This window comes from Symphalangus syndactylus, chromosome 8, assembly GCF_028878055.3.
Source record: "Symphalangus syndactylus isolate Jambi chromosome 8, NHGRI_mSymSyn1-v2.1_pri, whole genome shotgun sequence".
In the NCBI taxonomy this organism is placed as follows: Eukaryota; Metazoa; Chordata; class Mammalia; order Primates; family Hylobatidae; genus Symphalangus; species Symphalangus syndactylus.
In genome coordinates this window covers 143867855-143887003 of record NC_072430.2, presented here as the reverse complement: position 1 = coordinate 143887003, position 19149 = coordinate 143867855, and the positions used below count along the sequence as shown (strand labels likewise).

Sequence of the window (19149 nt, the reverse complement as noted above, 5' to 3'; positions counted from 1 at the left end):
TTACGTTTCCTCCTAAGCACTGCAGATTTTTATATGTTGTATTTTCATTTTCATTCATTTCAGAATGCTTTCTAATTTCTTTTAAGTTTTTTCTTTGATTCATGATGTGTTAGTTTGCAAATACTTAGGATTTTCAAATATCTTTGTTATCAATTTCTAATTTAATTTCAGTTTTGTCAGTGAACGTACTTTGTATGACTTGACTTGTGTCCTTTTAAATTTGAGACTGGTTTTATGGCCCGGAAGATGTTCTATCTTGGTAAATGTTCTGTGCGTGTTTTTAAAAAAGAATGTGAATAACGTGTATTCAGCCGTTGTTTATGGAGCGTTCCATGAATGTCATTTTGGTCAAGTTGGGTGGTAGTGGTCAAGTCTTCTCTGTTCTTATTTTCTGTCTACTTGTTCTAACAGTTACTAAGAGCAGGGTGTGAAAATTCCCAGTTATAATTGTAGATTTGTCCATTTCTTCTTATGCTTTTATTATTTTATATTATTATTTTATTTTATACCTTGTGATGCTGGGATCTGAGGTCTCAGTATAGACTCATGATTGTTGAAATGTAAACTCGTATGGAAATATCGAGGTGTGAGTGAATACCTATGCACACTGCTTGTGTCAAGTATGAAGCTCTGCCAGCAGGTGCATACATGTTTAGGACTGTGTGTCCACTTGATGAACCAACCCCTTTATCATTATGAAGTGGTCTTCTGTATTGCTGGTAGTATTCTTTCTTTAAATTTTACTTGGATATAAATATAACCATTACAGCTTTCTTTTGATTAGTTATATGATATACATTTGTCCATCTTTTGATCTGTTTCTCTATTTTAAATATAACTTAAGATATTTATTAACTATAAATATAACTTAAGATATCCTTGTAGGCAGCACATAGTTGGGTGTATAGTGCTTGGGGAAGATGGATTGTACATTATAAAACACATAGCCTCCTCTCTCCAAAAGCTTTTTAGTCCCTCCTCACAAGATTGCTCTTTATACTCTGGGAAAGTGGGGTCTTGCTTTTTTATCCAGTCTGACAACCCCTGCCCTTTATATGGGGTGTTGAGACAGTTTGATATGCCCACTGATATAGTTGGGTTTAGCTGTCTCCGATTCTGTAACTTAGATGCTTTAATTCTTCCTTTTACTCTTCCATCAAACTGTTTTCACCTTTTTAAAAGGTAAATTTCTATGTTTACTGGACTTTTCATTTATCAGGACTATTATGTATATATATTTTTAAAACTATGTAATGTTTTTCTTAATGTAATGTAATGTTCTCTATGTAATGTTTTTGTAATGCCTTGGTGATGAAATAGCATAGTTTTGAATAGTCTACTGCAACTTTTCTTTTTTGAAAGATAAGCCCTTGTGTTTTTAGTATACAGTTTTGCAAGAGCGTGAGGTTCTTCCAGAACATTTCTATTATAGTGAAAATGCCTGTGCTCTATAGAAGAATCCGTCTCTAGCTGTCAGCACAATGTTAGGTGAAACCTTGCTAGACACTGGACATTTGGCTAGGAACCATGCATGTCAGCTTGCCAGAATTATAGCTTTGAGAAGCATAATTGACCAGTATTAAAGTGAACACAGAACAAGGTAGGAGTGAGCACACATATAGCCTCTTGGCAATCCTCAGGTCTGGACTAGAGCTTATTCCTATTTGAAGACAAATAAACAGAAATAAACCTCACCTTTGGACCTGTCAAAAAAAGGGTATCCCAGAATGTGTGGAAGAGGGAAATATCCTGAAGTGTAGAAGAATATGCCTCTGAAAATGAAATTAAATCAGGAAAAAATATTTTCAAAAGGCTTTGGCTAGAAGAAGAGCTGGCTCAACAAAGAGAGGCAGAAGGTGATGTGTGAGGAGGGACTAGGCTGAGTGAGAAGATGATGAGTTTAAAGGGAAGTGGTTGAGAACAAAGAGTTCACGGCTTAGTTAAAATCTGTATTTGAAGCCATAAGGAATAAAATGGATATTGTGGAAAATAGTAGCAGTGAAGTGAAGAACATACTTGAGAGGCTGCCTGGGAATGCAGAATAAACAACAGATGTGTCACCGGTGAAAGAGGCCAGATCTGATGGGGAGACTTCAGCCAAATAGCATAGGAACTCTGAAGAAGCCAGAATAAGTTTAACAAAAATAATAATGACATAATTGAAGAGCATTTTCCTGAGCAGAAAGAAGACCTATATTTGTTGAAAGAGTCATGTTTTGAACAAAATAAAAGACTCTTACTTATATATCTTCTGACAATGTTTTTGAATTTTAAGATTCAAGAAAAAAATGCTGGTAGATTCCAGGCAGAAGAAAATGGCAACAACCACAACATCAAGACTGGGCCTCCAAAGTTTTACCTGGAAAGAAGCTGTAATTGAGCTGGACTTAAACTTCTCTACAATGTTGAGGGGGGAATGACATCCAAAGATTTTGAGGGGGGCATATTTGTGATCTAAGATTTTTATACCCAGCCGAGATGTATTTTTTTGTGTGAAGGATACTGTCATCTGAGATTTGTGAGGGTTTGCAAAATATGCCATCTACATTCCCTTCAAGAAAATATCTCTTTCTGACCAAGAGATGAATAAACATTCTGACCCTGAAGACAAATAAGTCATTGTCGTTCCTAAGGAGATAACCAGATACAGAACAACAGTCATGAAGATATTAATCAGAGTTGTAGATACAATGAACATAAAATTGGAAAGCATCTAGATAGCCAGCCTTGGGGATGGGGGTGATTCTTTACATGATGAATTGGTTAGAGTTCTTTGGTTATAAGCAGTTGGCACAAAAAAAAAAATTCTAGACTAATTAAATCAAGAAAAGGAATTGATCACACTTTTAAAGAAAGATGAACACAGAAGCCTCTGAAAGCACTTGAGCTGGGATCAGCCAGGGACTCTCAGTGGTAGGAGTGCTGAGACTTGTCTCTTTTGGGTTCATGTAGTGACTCATCTATTGAAGAGGCAGGCCTCGGAAAGAGAACTTGACGAGCTCAGCTGGTGCCACATGCCACTCTTTGGCCCGACACTTCCCTGGGAGCAGCAGGCTCATCCGAAGCTCCTGAAGTGGGGTGGGGCAGCTGTCTATCCACACATGGAATAGGAAACAGCCCTTCAAAACGAAGCTTACCAGGTATTGTTAATGCCGTTGGAAAATGCCTGGCTGTAATATCAGCATAGAGAACATGATAGACAGCTGTATCACTAGAGATTCGTATGGGCAAAAGGCAAAGAAAAACAACGGCAAGGAAGCATGTCAGAATATTACCAAGGGCTTGTCTCTGTGTGATGGCATCATGGATGACTTTTTAAATACTTGCCTGTGATGCGCATGTATTGCTTTTATAAGCTGAAAATGAAAACCTGAGAAAATGGTCATTACGAAGACAGAAACATGAGGGAACTATTTTAGGTTATCATGTTACGTGAGGAATGCGGACTTTAGAATTAAATTCTGTGATTACACAGACCTTGTGACTACGAGTGTCTATGGATCCGGGCTGATGCAAGCGTGCAGTAATGACATTTTGTGGTGGGAATGCGCTGAAAGTGATTTTTCTTTTAAAACATTTTATTTCATATTTATTTTGTAAGCTAATATAACTTAGAATAAATTTATTAGTTGGAAGATACTCTGCTTCCTTTCAAAAGCCTAATGTTGGGGAAACTTGTAGAAGGGGTAAGGAAGGTGTCTCTAGATCAGATATTTTGAACCAGGGAATGATATTGTCCCCCAGAGGACCTTTGGCACTCCCTGGAGACATTCTTGGTTGTCATGACTTGGAAGATGCTACTGGCGTCTGGTGTGTGGAGGCCCAGGATCCTGCTAAATATCTTACAGTGTGTATGGCAGCCCTACACCCCAACACCTAAATACGCAAACCAAAATCCCAGTGGTGCTGAGGCTGAGAAACCCTGCTCTCCGGAGACATTTTTAAACATCTGTGATTTACTAACAAAAATCCCAGCTGCTCATATTTGTAGAAATGATTCCATCTGAACTGTTCTATCAGTCCTTGGTCAGAACAAGGATAAAGAAGGAAGTTGGTGGGGCGTGGTGGCTTAAGCTTGTAATCCCAGCACTTTGGGAGGCTGAGGTGGGTGGATCACTTGAGGTCAGGAGTTTGAGACCAGCCTGGCCAACATGGTGAAACCTCGTTTCTACTAAAAATACAAAAATTAGCTGTGCCTGGTGGCATGCACCTGTGATCCCAGCTACTCGGGAGGCTGAGGCAGGAGAATTGCTTGAACCCAGGGTTGCGGGGGTGGTGGAGGTTGCAGTGAGCCCAGATCGTGCCACCGCACTCTAGCCTGGGCGATAAAGCAAGATTCTGTCTCCAAAAAAAAAAGAAAGTCATCATTTCCCTAGTTGGATGTTGTTTTCCAGATCGGAACTTCCATGTTGTAACGCCAGTCTCTTTTCTCCTTCTAACCTTGCAGGTTCATCTGCAGAAGCCAGCGGACGCCTCTGTTCTCCTTGTGGGTTACCTGGCTCATGAGACCTTGCCGGCGAGGTTCGGCGCTTGAACGTCTGTGACCCAGCCCTCACTGTCCCGGTACTTGTATGTGTTGGTGGGAGTTTGGAGCTCGTTGGAGCTATCGTTTCCGTGGAAATTTTGAGCCATTTCGAATCACTTAAAGGAGTGGACGTTGCTAGCAATGAGCTCCCAAAGCCATCCAGGTAAGGCCTGGTCCTTCTTCTCGGGCACACAGTGGGGCTTTCTCTGCCCAAAGTAGAAGTTCTTGTGACTGCAGCTTGCTTTCTGGATTCGAGACTTTTGTTTTTCTTGATAGCGGTCACTGTTGGTTTTTGACAGCACAAAGTGCAAAATGAATGGTTTATTCTTCCTCTTGGTGAAAGAAGAATGATAAAACCTGGGAGGATTTGGAGTCAAGTCTGTGGCCTTGGTTTGCAGGCTGACTTGAGTGGCACACAGGTTTCCTCGATGCTTTTTGACAAGGGTGATGTTTGAAGATCAGGTTGTGATGTGGAGAGCTGGTTTCTTGTCCAGTGTCTTCATTGTTTCATGAGGGGTTGTGTGAGGGGTGGGAGTGCTCCTCCAACTGGGCGTCTAGGCTGTCTGGGAAGAAGCTCATGTCCCCACTCAGGTCGTGGCCACGGTTGTTCCTGGTGTTTGAATGCCTCTGTGAGGGGCTGTGCTAAGCATTTTACAAGCATTTAGTACAGCCCCAGATCATCTCAGGCCTAGAGGGAAGAAGTAACTTGCTTGAGGTCACAGAGCTGGCAGGTGGGGGACCCATGTGATTGGGAAGCAGGGCTGTCCTGCTCTGGGCTTCAGAAGCATGTCACGGGCCCATCCATTTACGACTTCACACTTTCCATCCTTGGAAAGTCACCGATCGTGCACCATAATGAAACCTCGAGGCCTGCCGCTGACCTGACTGAGTGTGGGGCTCCTGCAGAGCCACTCCTGTGCTGCCCAGCCTCCTGCCAATTCCAGCGCACCATGGCCTTCAAGGGCACTTAGCCATCGACTTCTGTCTTGCATCCACATGAGAGAGAAGACGGTGGCCACTGGACAGATGCTTGGACAGGCACCTGAGGCTCTGTTAGCCTTGGCTCTGGGTCCAGCTGCTTAGAGCAGAGGCAGAGAGGCTCAGGGTCTGTCTGGGTCATTCTCTTTGAGATTGCCCGGAACGCTTACACACATCTTTCCCTGGGTGGAATCGGCTTTGTCTGAAAATTCCAGAGGGCAAGATTCCAGGTTTTTTTAGATATGAAAGTTTTATTGAGTTCAATTGTTTATGTATTGACTGATGTAAAGAAATGGTTTATGATCATTCCAAGACAAAATTACGTGCTATGGATCAAAGTGTCTAAATAGACATTGAATGGAGCTGGCTCTCTCCCTCCTGCACTGGGCTGCTGTTGGGTGACAGTGTATCTTTTTTTCTGTGTCTAACATAGTGTTATGTGCGTGAGCATTTTCATAGAGTATAATTCTATAGGCAGGGCCCTGTGTTTTACGTTCTGTCCATTTTAATGGGCTATAAGCATCTTTTGGTATCAGTATGTGTGCAAATATAACTTGCTCTTTTTGATACCTTGCGAATGGATATTTATGTGGTTGTAGCAGTGTTTATACCAATTCCAAATTGGCATCAAACAATAATTATACATATATTTTGTAAACTTCTAAGTATCACTACTAGACAAATTCCAGGAAGTGGAAGCTGGGTCAGTGGGCCCATGCACTTTAAACATCATTAGGTTCACTGTCAAATTGCTCCAGAAGCCTCGTTCCAACTGATCTTCCTAATTCCAGTATAAGAGGATGCATATTTTTCATTTGTGCTGTACCAGCACTGGGTAGGTTCAGTTTCTTTCATTTTTGTCAGTGTGCTAGGGGAAAATTATTGTTTGAGTTCACTTGATTATTTTAATGGGGGTGCATATTTTTGTATGACTTGGTGTACACATAATCATAATTTGTACATGCTCTGCAGGCATTTGAAGAGAAAGTATGCTCTTAGGATTTTGTTTTAGTCTAAAGACGTCTATATGTATATATCAATATCGTATTTAAAGTTCTTGGCCGGGTGTGGAGGCCCACACCTGTAATCCCAGCACTTTGGAAGGTCAGGGTGTGCAGATCACAAGGTCAAGAGATCGAGACCATTCTGGCCAACATGGTGAAACCCCATCTCTACTAAAAATACAAAAATTAGCTGGGCGTGGTGGCGTGCGCCTGTAGTCCCAGCTGCCCGGGAGGCTCAGGCAGGATAATCGCTTGAACCCGGGAGGCAGAGGTTGCAGTGAGCTGAGATCACACCACTGTACTTCAGCCTGGCGACAGAGTGAGACTCCATCTCAAAACAAAAATTCTCTCATTTCTATATATTTTATTTATATGTAGGAGGATATGTATGCCTTCTTTACATGTTATTTTATTTATATATTAACTCAGTTATTTAAATCAGTATAGCTTTACTTATTTTTTTCTGTCTGCTTGATTTCTTGGAAAAGTGTATTTTTCTACTGTGATTATAGTTTTATAATATTCTTTTTACATTAATAACCATTTTTTGCTTTATATAGTTCAGTGTTTTTTTTTAAAGCTTAAAAATTAATGACTATTCTTTTGGTAGATCAGGTCTCTTATCAAAATACAATATATTTCTCTTTGTTTAATGTTTCTTTGACCAAGAGCTTATAGCGTTTCATGAGGTATTTCTGCCCTTGGTTTCTTTTGGCTAACAAATATTTCTCCATCCATTTGTCTCTAACCTTTTCAGGCCGGGTTCTTTGAGGCTCAGCTCTGGAAACCGCGGGGTGCTGGGTTTGTTTGGCCTTTTCTGTGGGAATTTCAGCCGCTGCGGTTCAGTTTGATCACCGGCCTGCCCGGGCCTGTCCTGCCCCCGGGAGTTGGGTTGTGTGCGCCTTATTGCCACCCACGACCTCTCCATTCTCTCTCTCAGTGGGTCGGAGGCTGAAGACAGGCCACACTGGTGAGGGCAGGGCTGCCCCTTGGCCCAGCCAATTCTCTGCTCTCCATCTGTGGAGGGGGTGCAGCTGGGGTGGTTTGCCTGGGGCCTGAAGTCTGCTGGCTGCCTCCTCTGCCCTGTCCACTATCATCTTTCCCTGCTGTGTCTGCCCTTCCGCCCAGAGGTCCCTTGGGAGGCAGGACCCCTCGTGCCCAACACCCGCGTGCCACCACGTGCACACACTGGCTGGTGGCCCAGCGGCCTCTGCCCACGTCTCAGGCGGGGGATGGGGCTTGCCCAGAACTGTGCCCTCCCTCCTGGGCGAGGCCCACTCGCTTGTGTGGCTTCCCCAGCAGCTCCATCCCCAGAGATGTCTAGTTTCGGGAAGTTCCTCTGTGTTTCTTGACAGCTAATGCACCTGCCCGCGCGCTCCCAGGCATTGCTGGAAGTGCTTTCCAATCCTACTTTTCATCATTTTAGTGGGTTTTGGGAGGAAGAGAAATCATTAATACTAAAGGATTCAGTCTGCTGTCTTGAGCGGGAAATTTCTAGGTGTGTCAGAGCACAGCCACTGTACCGCTGTCCCTTTTCCTTGAGCCAAGGAGCCGGGTCCTGGGCTGCCTTGCCATCACCAGGCAACATGGTGCTCGGGGCCTGCCTGGCTACACCTCCCCTCCCTCCACGTGTCTCTCATGCCGTCCTCTGCTGGCTGGCCCCGTCCTTTGCCCTGCCCACCCGGCTCACTCTTGCCTGCCTGGCTTACCCTTGCCTGCCCATCTGGCGTGGGGGCTCTGCTCCTGTGTGGCCTGGTGTGGGTGCCCGTGCCGCCCCTCAATCCCTGGGCAGGCCGGGCTGGGGGAGTCCAGCCGCCTGTGGGCCCCCTCTCACATTTGTCGTGTGACTTGGCTTTGCCCTGCTGATGAAGTGCCCTTCTAGTGCAGTGTGTATGGCTTTCCTCTCCTGCGTTCTGTGAAAGTCCTCTGCTGCTGGGTGAGTTTTGTGTTATGGTTTTATTGCTGTTCTGCTGAACTTTGCCAGAGCCAGGCCCTGGTTCTCTGACGTCAAAGCTGCTTAACTGTTGGGATTTTATTGCTCTAAATAACGATTTCTAATGATGTGAGCGGCCTGAGGAAAGAACCTGGATTGACTTAGCCTGGAAGAGCTCTCCTTTGAAAGGAGGCCCTGGAGCCTTACGCCCCTTGCCCGGCCAGCCCTCCACACCCTCCCTGAGGGGATGCGCTGTGGCAGGGTGGGTTGCGTTTGTCAGGGCACAGAGCCTCTGCCTTGAAGCCAGAGTCCCCGGCATGAAACCCGGAGTGTGGATGGGAAGCCCACAGGGGCCTGCTGGCAGGACAAGCCAAACCTCCTTTTTTTCTCCCATTCCCTTGTTTTCTTCCAAGGACAGATCCCCAAGTAACTGTCCATGTCTTTCCTTGTGGTTAAGGGCTTAGGATACTGGTGACTTGACTGGCCAGCAGGAAAGGCAGATGTTGTTACTTGGCCACCCACTTACCACTACCCCGTCCCTCCAGTGTCATTTACTTTCCCTTCTGGAATGTTCGTGCCTAGAGAAAGTCTTGCCCAGAAATGTTCTCAGTGTCGAGGAGCCCCGCAGTGGATTTGCTGGGACGTGTCTGTGGTCACCGGGATGGTGCTCTCGATAGGAAGCTGGTTGAGCAGGCAGTGGCCGGTAACTTGAGCATCCTCTCGCTCCTGGAATCTTGGTGCGAGGTACGGATAATGTTTAGTTCAAAACAAAATAAGTGTCCGGGCGCGGTGGCTCAAACCTGTAATCCTGGTACTTTGAGAAGCTGAGGTGGGCAGATCATTTGAGGTCAGGAGTTCGCGACCAGCCTGGTCAGCATGGTGAAACCCTGTCTCTACTGAAAATACAAAAATTAGCCAGGCGTGGTGGCACGTGCCTGTAGTCCCAGCGACTCGGGAGGCTGAGGCAGGAGAATCACTTGAATCCGGGAGGCGAGGTTGCAGCGAGCCGAGATTGTGCCACTGACTGTAGCCTGGCCGACAGAGTAAGACTGTTGTCTCAAAACAACAAAAAAAGATTTTGCGGGAAACTTGTGTAATTTAAGATCAATGTTTTAATTTGGGCCATTCTATGACTTCTTAGTATTCTGTTCAGTCTGAGCTACGCCCATACACATAAAAGCAGCTAAAAAGTCTCTGTCAACAATAACTTGGTGATGAGTGAGTTCATGGTAATCCAATTGCTTCAAACCACTGTTGAGTGTTAATCCTGTGAGTCCAGGGAGAAGGCTGTCCTCTGGGGTTGCTTCCAGTCCTCATGTTCTGCTCTAACTTTATTTGATCTTGAATCTGTTTATTTTAACCATTGTGGCCGCCAAGATTATTGTATTTTAATACATAAATGATCTCATAAAGATGCATTTTTATGGCATTTAAATAATGCCCTGCAATGGTTGAATGTTTCAGGAATACCGCATAGTGTCTGTGTGTGTGTGTGTGTTAGAGTGTGTATATGTTTTAGATAGGTTGTGTGTGTGAATCAGGGTGTATGTGTGTTAGGGTGTGTGCATGTGATGGGGTGTGTGTTTTAGACAGGGTGTGTGTGTTAGGGTGCGTGTGTGTTTTAGACACAATGTGTATGTGTTAGGGTGTGTGTGTGTTTTAGACAGGGTGTTTGTGTGTGAGACGGTGTGTGTGTTAGGGTGTGTGTGTTTTAGATAGGGTGTGTGTGTTAGGGTGTGTGTGTGAGAGGGGGTGTGTATTAGGGGGTGTGTTTGTGTTTTAGACAGGGTGTGTGTGTGTTAGGGTGTACATGTGTTTTAGACACGGTGTGTTTATGAGTTAGGGTGTGTGTGTGTTTTAGACAGGGTGTGTCTGTGTTAGGGTGTACATGTGTTTTAGACACGATGTGTTTATGAGTTAGGGTGTGTGTGTGTTTTAGGGTATGCGTGTGGGGGTGTTTGTGTGTGTGTTAGGTTGTGTGTTTAGGCAGGGTGTGTGTGTCAGGGTGTGTGTTTTAGAGTGTGTTAGGGTGTGTGCGTGTTAGGGTGTGTGTGTTTTAGACTGTATGTATTAAGGTATGGGTGTGTGTTTTAGACAGGGTGTGTGTATGTTAAGGTGTGTGTATGTGTGTTTTAGACGGGTGTGTTTTGGTCTGTGTGCGTGTGTGTGTTAGGGTGTGTTTGTGTTTTAGGGTGTGGTATGTGTGTTAGGGTGCGTGTGTCTTAGACTGTGTTAAAGTATGGGTGTGTGTTTTAGACAGTATGTGTGTGTTAAGGTATGTATGTGTGTTTTAGACAGGGTGTGTGTGTCCTAGACTGTGTGTTAAAGTATGGGTGTGTGTTCTAGCCAGGATGTGTGTGTGTTAAGGTGTGTGTATGTGTGTTTTAGACGGGTGTGTGTGTTTTGGTCTGTGTATGTGCGTGTGTGTGTTAGGGTGTGTTTGTGTGTTTTAGGGTGTGGTATGTATGTTAGGTTGTGTGTCTTAGACTGTGTGTTAAAGTGTGGGTGTGTGTTTTAGACAGGATATGTGTGTGTTAAGGTATGTATGTGTGTTTTAGACAGGGTGTGTGTGTTTTAGATGGTGTATGTGTGTTGGGTGAGTGCATGTGTGAGATGGGGGTGTGTGTGTTTCAGATGGTGTGTATGTGTGTTAGGGTGTGTGTGTGTTGGGTGAGTGCATGTGTGAGACGGGTGTGTGTGTTTCAGATGGTGTGTTTGTGTGTTAGGATGTGTGTGTGTTTGAGTGAGTGCAAGTGTGTGAGACGGGGGTGTGTGTGTGTTTTTAGATGGTGTGTATGTGTGTTAGGGTGTGTGTGTGTGTTAGGGTGAGTGCGTGTGTGTGAGACGGGGGTGTATGTGTTTTAGACGGTGTGTATGTGTGTTAAGGTGTGTGTGTGTGTTAGGGTGAGTGCATGTGAGACGGGGGTATGTGTGTTTTAGACAGGGAGTGTGTTTTTTAGACAGGGTTGAGAGTGTTGTTTTACACAGGGTGTGTGTTAGGGTGTGTGTGTATGTGTGTGTGTTAGGGTGTCCGTGTGTGTGTGTTGGGTGTGTGTGTGTGTTAGACAGGGTCTTGCTGTCGCCCAGGCTGGAGTGTGGTGGTATGCACCGCAGCCTCAGCTTCCTGGGCTTCAGCCATCCTCCCACCTCAGGCTCCCTAGTAGCTGGGACCACCTCTGGCATGCACCTCTGCATGCCATCACGCCCAGCTAATTTTTAAAATTTTTTGTGGAGACTGAGTCTCACCATGTTGTCCAGGCTGGTCTCCAACTCCTGAACTCAAGCAATCCTGCCCCCCTCGGCCTCCCAAAGTGCTGGATTACAGGTATGAGCGATTGTATCCAGCCAGGAGTACTACAAAGTTTTAAGGGGCAGAAAAGGAATTTTGAAGATCTGCAATTAACCCAAGACCTTGATTCTGAGCTTCTGGTGACAGGTGGGTTGCAGACTCTGAGCATGGCCCTTGCTCAGAAACAAGGTGGCAGGAGGTAATGAGAAAGCCTGGGAGCTGAGAGTGGCTTTGCGGGAGGCCCAAGAGGGCTCGCAGGAGGAGGGGGTTTGTAGGCAGCAGGTGCAGCCAGCTGGCAGGAGTCCAGGGGAGCTTGGACAAGGTAGCAGGGCCTGAGAGCACGCTTGGTGCCAGCTGGAGAAGAGCTTGTTGATGGTCCCTGCTGTGGGCAGCCCCGGGGGTTCTGGGTAGGAGGGAGTGAGCTTGAACCCCGAAAACATGGGAGAGTAGACCAGCCCTTCGTCAACTGGAGGTTTTAGAGAAGGACAGCAGAAATGCCTGGATAGTTCCGGCTGATGTTGGGGTGGGAGATGCTTTTGATCACCATGTACTGCTTGCTTCCGCTTTCTAAAGGCAAGGTTTCAAAAATACTTGTGTACGTTTTCTGACGCACAGCACCGCCTGTCTGAATGTGCATCCTCCCAGCCACCCGGCACGGGGCGTCTGCAGCTCTCAGATTGTCACTAGCCTGGATTCTCCATGCCATCATTATCTGGGATCTTAATCAGTCAAGGTTTGTTCTGGAAATCATGTAGACATAAGGACTTATTTTTCAACCTACTTTTTTTTTTGATCCTCAAATTGTGTTTTGTCTTTTAAAAATCACGAGTACTCAGTCATTATGAAGAGCTCAGAAAATTCACTGTCAATGGAGCATTGATGGTTTGTTTTGGCAATTCTCTGAAAATTCTTACACAGTTTGTGGAACATTTGCATTTGTGTCCCTTTTTCAAAGCCACTATTGTAGAAATGCAAATTTCTGAGTTCTGAGATGCTGAATGTTGGATGATTAATGATATTGAAATTTAAGAATGAACTCCCGGTATGTATTTGACATAGAAAACTCGGTGTGAGAATCATTAGAAACCATTGAGCACAGCTTGGTGGGGAACAGAAAGGCTGTGATTGAGGCACCCGGCGGTGGGGGCAGGTCGCACGTGGACAGGTGTGCAGGTGCGTGGCTGCCTCCGGGTGCGGGGCTGTGTGAGGCAGGAGCTACTGCCGTCAAAGGTCTGGCTCTACTTGACCATAGGTGTTCAAAACTCATCATAATAATACATCAGCCTTGATGACTTGCTTTGCTCAGTCAACCCCACTGCGCGTTTAAGAGAACGAAATGAACAGCAGGTTTGTTCTGAGTTTTGCTTGCTGCTGCTTCATTTGTGCTTGCATATAGCCTGTGACGTGAGCTGGACATGTTATTTCTGTTTTGTAGATGAGGAAACCAGTGTTACTGCTATCAAGTGCTTAGGTAGGCTGAGGCTGGGCAGCACCTCAGAGGCCAATCTGGCACCACTAGAATCGGTCACCTTCCCTCAAGGAATGTGCGCCTCTCTGCGGCAGAACGCTGGGTGCCTGGGACCTGAGAGGCATTGAGCCTCTCTGCTTGTGTGAGCTCCCTGGCCAGGGCAGGCAGGGCAGCAGGCACCCTGGTCCAGTGTGGTTCATGCCACGAGAGGGTTGGGCTGGCCCTGGAAGCCCCCTGAGGGATGTGGAGGCCAAGGGAGGCTGTGTCCCCTAGAAAGGAGCTGAGGCTGAAACAGCCCTGCGAGGAGGGTTGGTGGGCCTCCCGCAGGTCCTGCCCCGCCGGCTGGGGCCCTGTCCTGCAACGCAGGCTTTTTTGTATCACAGTTGGTTTCAACGAGCATGGGTTTTGCCATCAGGGAACTTTATCTGTCCTTCCTCTGTCTTTTTGTGAACTTTCTCTGAGCTCTCTTTGCCAGTCCTTAGAATGTTGGGACTGAAGGAGTGACTGGGTGATTGGCATAACCAAGCGCACTCTGAGATTTGGGCTGAAACTTTAATGTTGTGGCCACTTAGCATCCTTCTCTTTGTTTATTTCATGAGAACATGGCAAAAAATGGGCACTTTGGGGAAAATTAAAATGAAAATTACAGTTAATTTTAACAAATTAAAATTAAGACAAAAATCAACTGAGGCATATACCTAAACTTTTTTGAATTACATCTGGCCTGAGCTTTTAAACTGGTTTGCTTTCAGCCACCTAATCAGTCAGACGCTGGGAGTGCTGGCCCTTCAGGAGTGATACGCAGTGGTGGGGACGGAGGCCTTGGGGCATTATTTTCATGCTTGCTTCTCTCTCCTTCCCCCTTTTAGGAAAACAAATACAAATAGAAAAGATAAATTCTGCCTCTTAGGGAGCTAGGCACAGCTGATTTGGAGACCAAAGCACATAGCCAGGCCTTCGGGAGCCCCCTTGACAGTGTAGGTGGCTGTTTCCCTCCAAGACGACGCTGGGCCTGCGGGCTTTTGGTTGTCTGTGAGGGTCCTGAGCCCGGCTGGCTCGTGGTGGCTTTGTTCTCACTGGACCCCAGGCTCCCTCGTCTCCCTCAGCCCTCACTGTACTCTCCTCCATCTCTGCCCAGTGTCCCCTTGCTGCCTTTCCTTCAGTGCTACAACCCGGACTCAGGACCCAGTGTGGTTCCATGCTGACAGGCAGCTGTAGAGCTATTGGGATATTACCTTGAAACACAGTATTCAGGATGACTGTCATTTCCTAGCTTTCACTAAGACTCTGTACTTTCAAAAGGAGGAGTAAAACTTATTGTAACATATTTGTTTTTTACAAAATACAGAAAAGACCTAAATGTACTTATTTTTGTTCCATTTGAAATAACATTTATAAAGAATTAGGAAAAATTGGTCTACGTGTCTTAGTGTTCATTATTTAGTGATGGTCATTAACTGGGGGAGTTTTTTCTTTTCTGTATACAACTACATTCTCAAAGGTTCAAATTAGCTCTTTGAGTTTGTATTCACTTGAGATGTCAGGACTTGTTATTGTGAAGCCATTGTCTTCAGAGCCTTTCCCTAAAAGCCTCTGATTGTGAGTGGGGCCAGTTTTTTCTTTTTTTTTTTTTTAATTTTAAATTTTAAAATGCTTACACCATTTTCTTAGAAGATTGCTTCCATAATCTGGTTGTTTAGGTGATGTCTTTGTTCGTTCAGCCTGCTATCATAAAATACCGTAGGGTGGATGATATGTAAATAACAGAAATTTCTTGCTCACAGTTCTGGGGGCTGGGAAGTCCAAGATCAAGGTGCCAGTGGACTTGGTGTCTGGTGAGGGCTGCTCTCTGCTTCACAGATGGTGCCTTCTTGCTGTGTCCTCACCTGTTGGAAGGGGTGAGGGGTCTCACTTGAACCTCTTTAATAAGGGCACTAACCCTATTCCTGAGAGTCCATAACATAATCACTCCCCAGAGGCCCCACCTCTTAATACTGTCACATTGGGTATTAGATTTTAACACATGAATTTTGGGGGGGACGCCAACATTCAGACCACAGCAGCTGCTAAAGCCAAGAGAATACCTTTCATTATAAGAGCTAATGGTTTTCTTTCAATTAGTTTGCATTCATAGCCAAGGGTATTCCTTTTTAAATACCTGTGAGTTTTCCTAGGAAATATGTAGAAATTGGATGTTCATTAACACTGTGTTTCTCAGTGACTTGTTGATTCAGTAGGGTTTGTGAAATGCTGTTGGAGTTTCAGGCAAGGATGTGGAGTCTGTTCTGAGCGCACTTAGGGTTTCCATGTGTTGTCCTGAAAGCCTTTCTCACCTCTTCGCATCTAGGGTAAGGCTGTTTTGAGGGGAAGTTCCTCCCTCCCTGTTAGATAGTGTGATGCAGAATTCTTGACGCTCTTCGTTTTCACATGGACTGAATCCAAATCAGGTGGGGCTGATTCTTCCAGCCCTGTCTCCTCATCCCGATCTGACACTGCACAACACAAACCTTCCTGCCGCAGGCTCACCGAGGTGCTGCCTGGCTCTGTCTTTGCCTGAACACCTGCAGTCTCGATGTGGCTGTGCAGGAGCGAAGGCGGCCTTCGCCCCACATCTCTCTCTCATGTGCTTCCATAGCACTGCCTTGTTTTTGTGAAAGGATCGGGGAGGGAGGAAGGCAAGGTTAATTTTTTCTTTCTGATGTACTAGTGGATAAAAAGAGTTTTAGAACATTTGAGGAGGCCCTAGGGGAAACTGGAGACGTGGAAAGCAGAGGTTTTCCTTGGTAAACCAGAGAGATGAGGAGTTTTAGTTTTTGTAGTGCCTGATGCATTGTGCGTGTTTAAAGCCGAGTCCTTGATGGTAATGGTGGCTCTGATGATGGTGGGGATGGGAGGTTAAGATCCTCTTAGAGATGTTTAGTGGGTGCTGCAGTGAGCCGTTTTCTGAGTGACAGGGACTAGGGTGTGACTGCTAAAGAGGGGGTCAGATCTTCAGTGCCCTTTATCTCTGGTGGGCTTCTCATCTTTGGTCTTGCAGCATCAGGATGGGGCCAGGGTGCCTGGCCTGGAGGGGTGGACTTGGGCCAAGGACTGCAGGGCACAGATGTCCTCTCAGTGTGGCCCTCAGCACGGGGAGCCCTGTGGCCTTGAAGCAGATGCTTCATTCGAGGCAGGTGGTTCTTTTCTGAATACAGACATACACATGAGCATCCCCAAAGGCTGTTTTTGAGAGATGGTGTCTGTCTCCATGTCCAGGCTGTTGCAACAGGATGATAAGGTGCAGAGGCCGTCTGACAGCTGGAAGGGTACAGAGGCATCTCTAAGCAACAGCACCGATGGAGGACCCGGCCTGGAAGTGCTGACACCCCACCATGGTCCTCCTCTGTCCCATGCAGCCCAGCCTTTAGGAGATGCACCAACAGGCATTTGGGTGGCAGGCTGGAGCTCAGTGGGGCTGCCCCCACTTGGGCCCCTCTGTAGCTTCTGAGAACAGTTGAATTATCTATCTGTTTTCACATCTATCTGTGATTTGGTTCCCTTTTGTTCTTCTCCAGTCTTCGGTAGGATTTGGTAAAACGTAATTTCCTGATGGTTCAGGAAGGCAGGGGTGGGGCTGTGTCCATGCTTGCACAGCCTACTGTGAACAGCTGAGCTCACTGCTCTGTGACTTGCTTGGTGCAGCTGAGGCTCAGGGAAGAGCTGGGGTGTCCTGGGGTGAGGGAGCAGCAGCACCAGCAGGACCCCATGCCCCAGCTGCTGCAGGGACCATCCTGGCCCGAATGTGTTAGAAACTAGGAGGGTATCTGGGGTGGGGACACATCCCGCTCTTGCTTTGTGTTCAGGCCCCCAGCCTTTCTGTCATGACGTCTTGATGTCTCCCTACTCAGCTGCTAGCACTTGTGCTGAGGGAAGCAGTCACAAGGCCCGGTGACGCTGGCCTGAGCATGGATGTGGCTTTCTTGGTTCTTGGCTGCAGTTTCCTTGAACTCTCTGTGGTCTGCAGGACCTGATGCATGAGAATCACATGTGCGGAGGGTGTTTCTTGTGTTTATCAGTGTTTCCGTTTCTTTAGAAGTTACATGGATGCTGTTATGAGTGGATTTAATGGACTGATTTGCGTGGGTGTGGCCTCAAGGATTGCGTTTTCTAAGGAGATAGTGTTTTTAATGCCTTAGCCAGGAGATTGCAGGGGGCCGCGGGCCACGTGTGTGGTTCTCTGGGATGATTCCGCTCTGGAGCTCTGCTAAGAGACGTTATTTCAGACTTTAGTACTATCTTCATGAAAAAAAGAACAACGTAGGTCTCCATTGAGAGGGCATGGCTTTGGTGCTCCTCACCCATGTCCAGATCAGAGCATTTAGGCTTCACCTGGGAAATGGGCAGGGGCAGGAGCTGGGAGATCACTGCCCAGGGGTGGCTCTGTGCCCAGGGGTGACCCGGACTGGGCCCACTGTCTCCTGGGGCTGGGGTTGCTTCCTTTCATCAGGCCCTGTTTCTTTAGAAAGATACTGGGCTTTGACTTTTGCCTTCTGGCGGCACCTGGCCCTGCAGCTGATGGAAATTGGCAGAGCAGAGGACTTCACCGGGACGGTGAGCAGTGGGGCGGCCCTGTGTTTACAGGCAACCCCAGACCCTCTTACGATGGAGGGGTAGGGCAGGGCAGCCGGCCTTCACCTGGATAGGAGCAGCAGGTGGCTGATGTATCTGAGTTGGTGTATTCATTCAGAGACATTGGTTAAAATTACTTGTCAAAATAACATCTTTACCATTGTTTTCTTCAAAGCCAGATTCTGTATTTTCTGATTTTATGTAAACTAAATACGTAGCTTTCTTAAATACAGATGACCTCTGCCTTCACAGTTTCTTTGGATACCTTTCAAGTCAGTTTTACACACATGCTCTCCGGAAACAGAACTCAGCCACTGGGGAACGAACCTACGCTTTTGGTAGAATCTCAGCCTTGGGTGGGAGCCTGGAGGCCCTGAGCCCCATGTGACACCTGCTCCGGAATCCTCCACCAGTGGCTTTTGAAATGTGGTTAGTGGCTGAATCTCACTTCTGCCTTGGATGCTTATGGAATCTTCTGGATGGACTGAGCTCAGAATCTCATTGAATACTGTGGTCCTGTCAGTCTAAACTTTGTACATAAAAATCCATGGGAATCTCATAGCAGCTGCTGAGGATTTGGAGAACTCCCTTAGAAAAATAAAAGGAATTTATTTTTTCCTATTTTACATAGTGCATATTTAAATTTTGAACATCAAATGGTAGTTTTGGATTTTAAAAGCTCAGCGTGAATAAACTTTGAGCTCAGATGCAGCTGTTTTTTAGTGTGTCAATTCTAATAGGTGTCATTTGATGTTTGCACCGGGGGGTTGGACGAAGGTCGGTGTGAGAATCTCAGGGATAACTGGGCTGCTGCAGGGGTCAGACAAGGCCTCCTGTACTAGGGATTTTAGGACACTGATGGAATGAAGGGAAGCGGAGGAGAGGGTAACGGGTAGAGGCTGCCGCTGCCCCAGTTGTATTAGAGGGTGGTGAGGGAGGTGGTGGAGAGGAAGCTGCATGGGCCTCCAGGAACGCACTGCACTGGCTTTGAGTCGCGAGAGAGGTGCCATGGGAGGTCTAGAAACTGTGCATTTTGGGACTGGATAAAACATGGCCGGCTGGTGGCACGGACCAAGCCAGCCGGGAGCGGAGTTGTCTCTCTGTGCTTGTCTGGAGTACCTGCCTGCGCTGTCTGAGCAGCCTCTGCACCTGGCTGGTGGGCGGGGCTGAGCCTCACTTCCAAGGCCGCAGATTCCCTGGCTTTCGGTGTGCTGGGGGATGCCTTCTGCATGGCCTGGCTTTCCTGGGATTTCCAGACCAGATCCACCTCTTTCTCCCCTTTTTCTTTGTCTTTCTGCCCCCGAAGAGATAGCAGTGTACAAAAACAAGCCAGCATTTCTTGTT

General features: G+C 46.5%; 1 protein-coding gene across 15 annotated transcripts in view; it reads left to right on the top strand.

Annotated features, from left to right (window-relative positions):
- The window catches only part of HDAC4 (histone deacetylase 4), a 353093-nt gene that overhangs the window by 44884 nt on the left and 289060 nt on the right, over positions 1-19149 (top strand). For 14 of the 15 annotated variants that reach the window (XM_055291146.2, XM_063645833.1, XM_055291150.2 and 11 more), the window contains exon 2: positions 4448-4688. In XM_055291146.2, coding sequence (XP_055147121.1) covers positions 4667-4688 — 22 coding nt within the window. In that variant the 5' untranslated portion in view covers positions 4448-4666. The remainder of the gene's footprint in view (positions 1-4447; positions 4689-19149) is intronic. The other variant, XM_063645834.1, reaches the window with a different exon arrangement.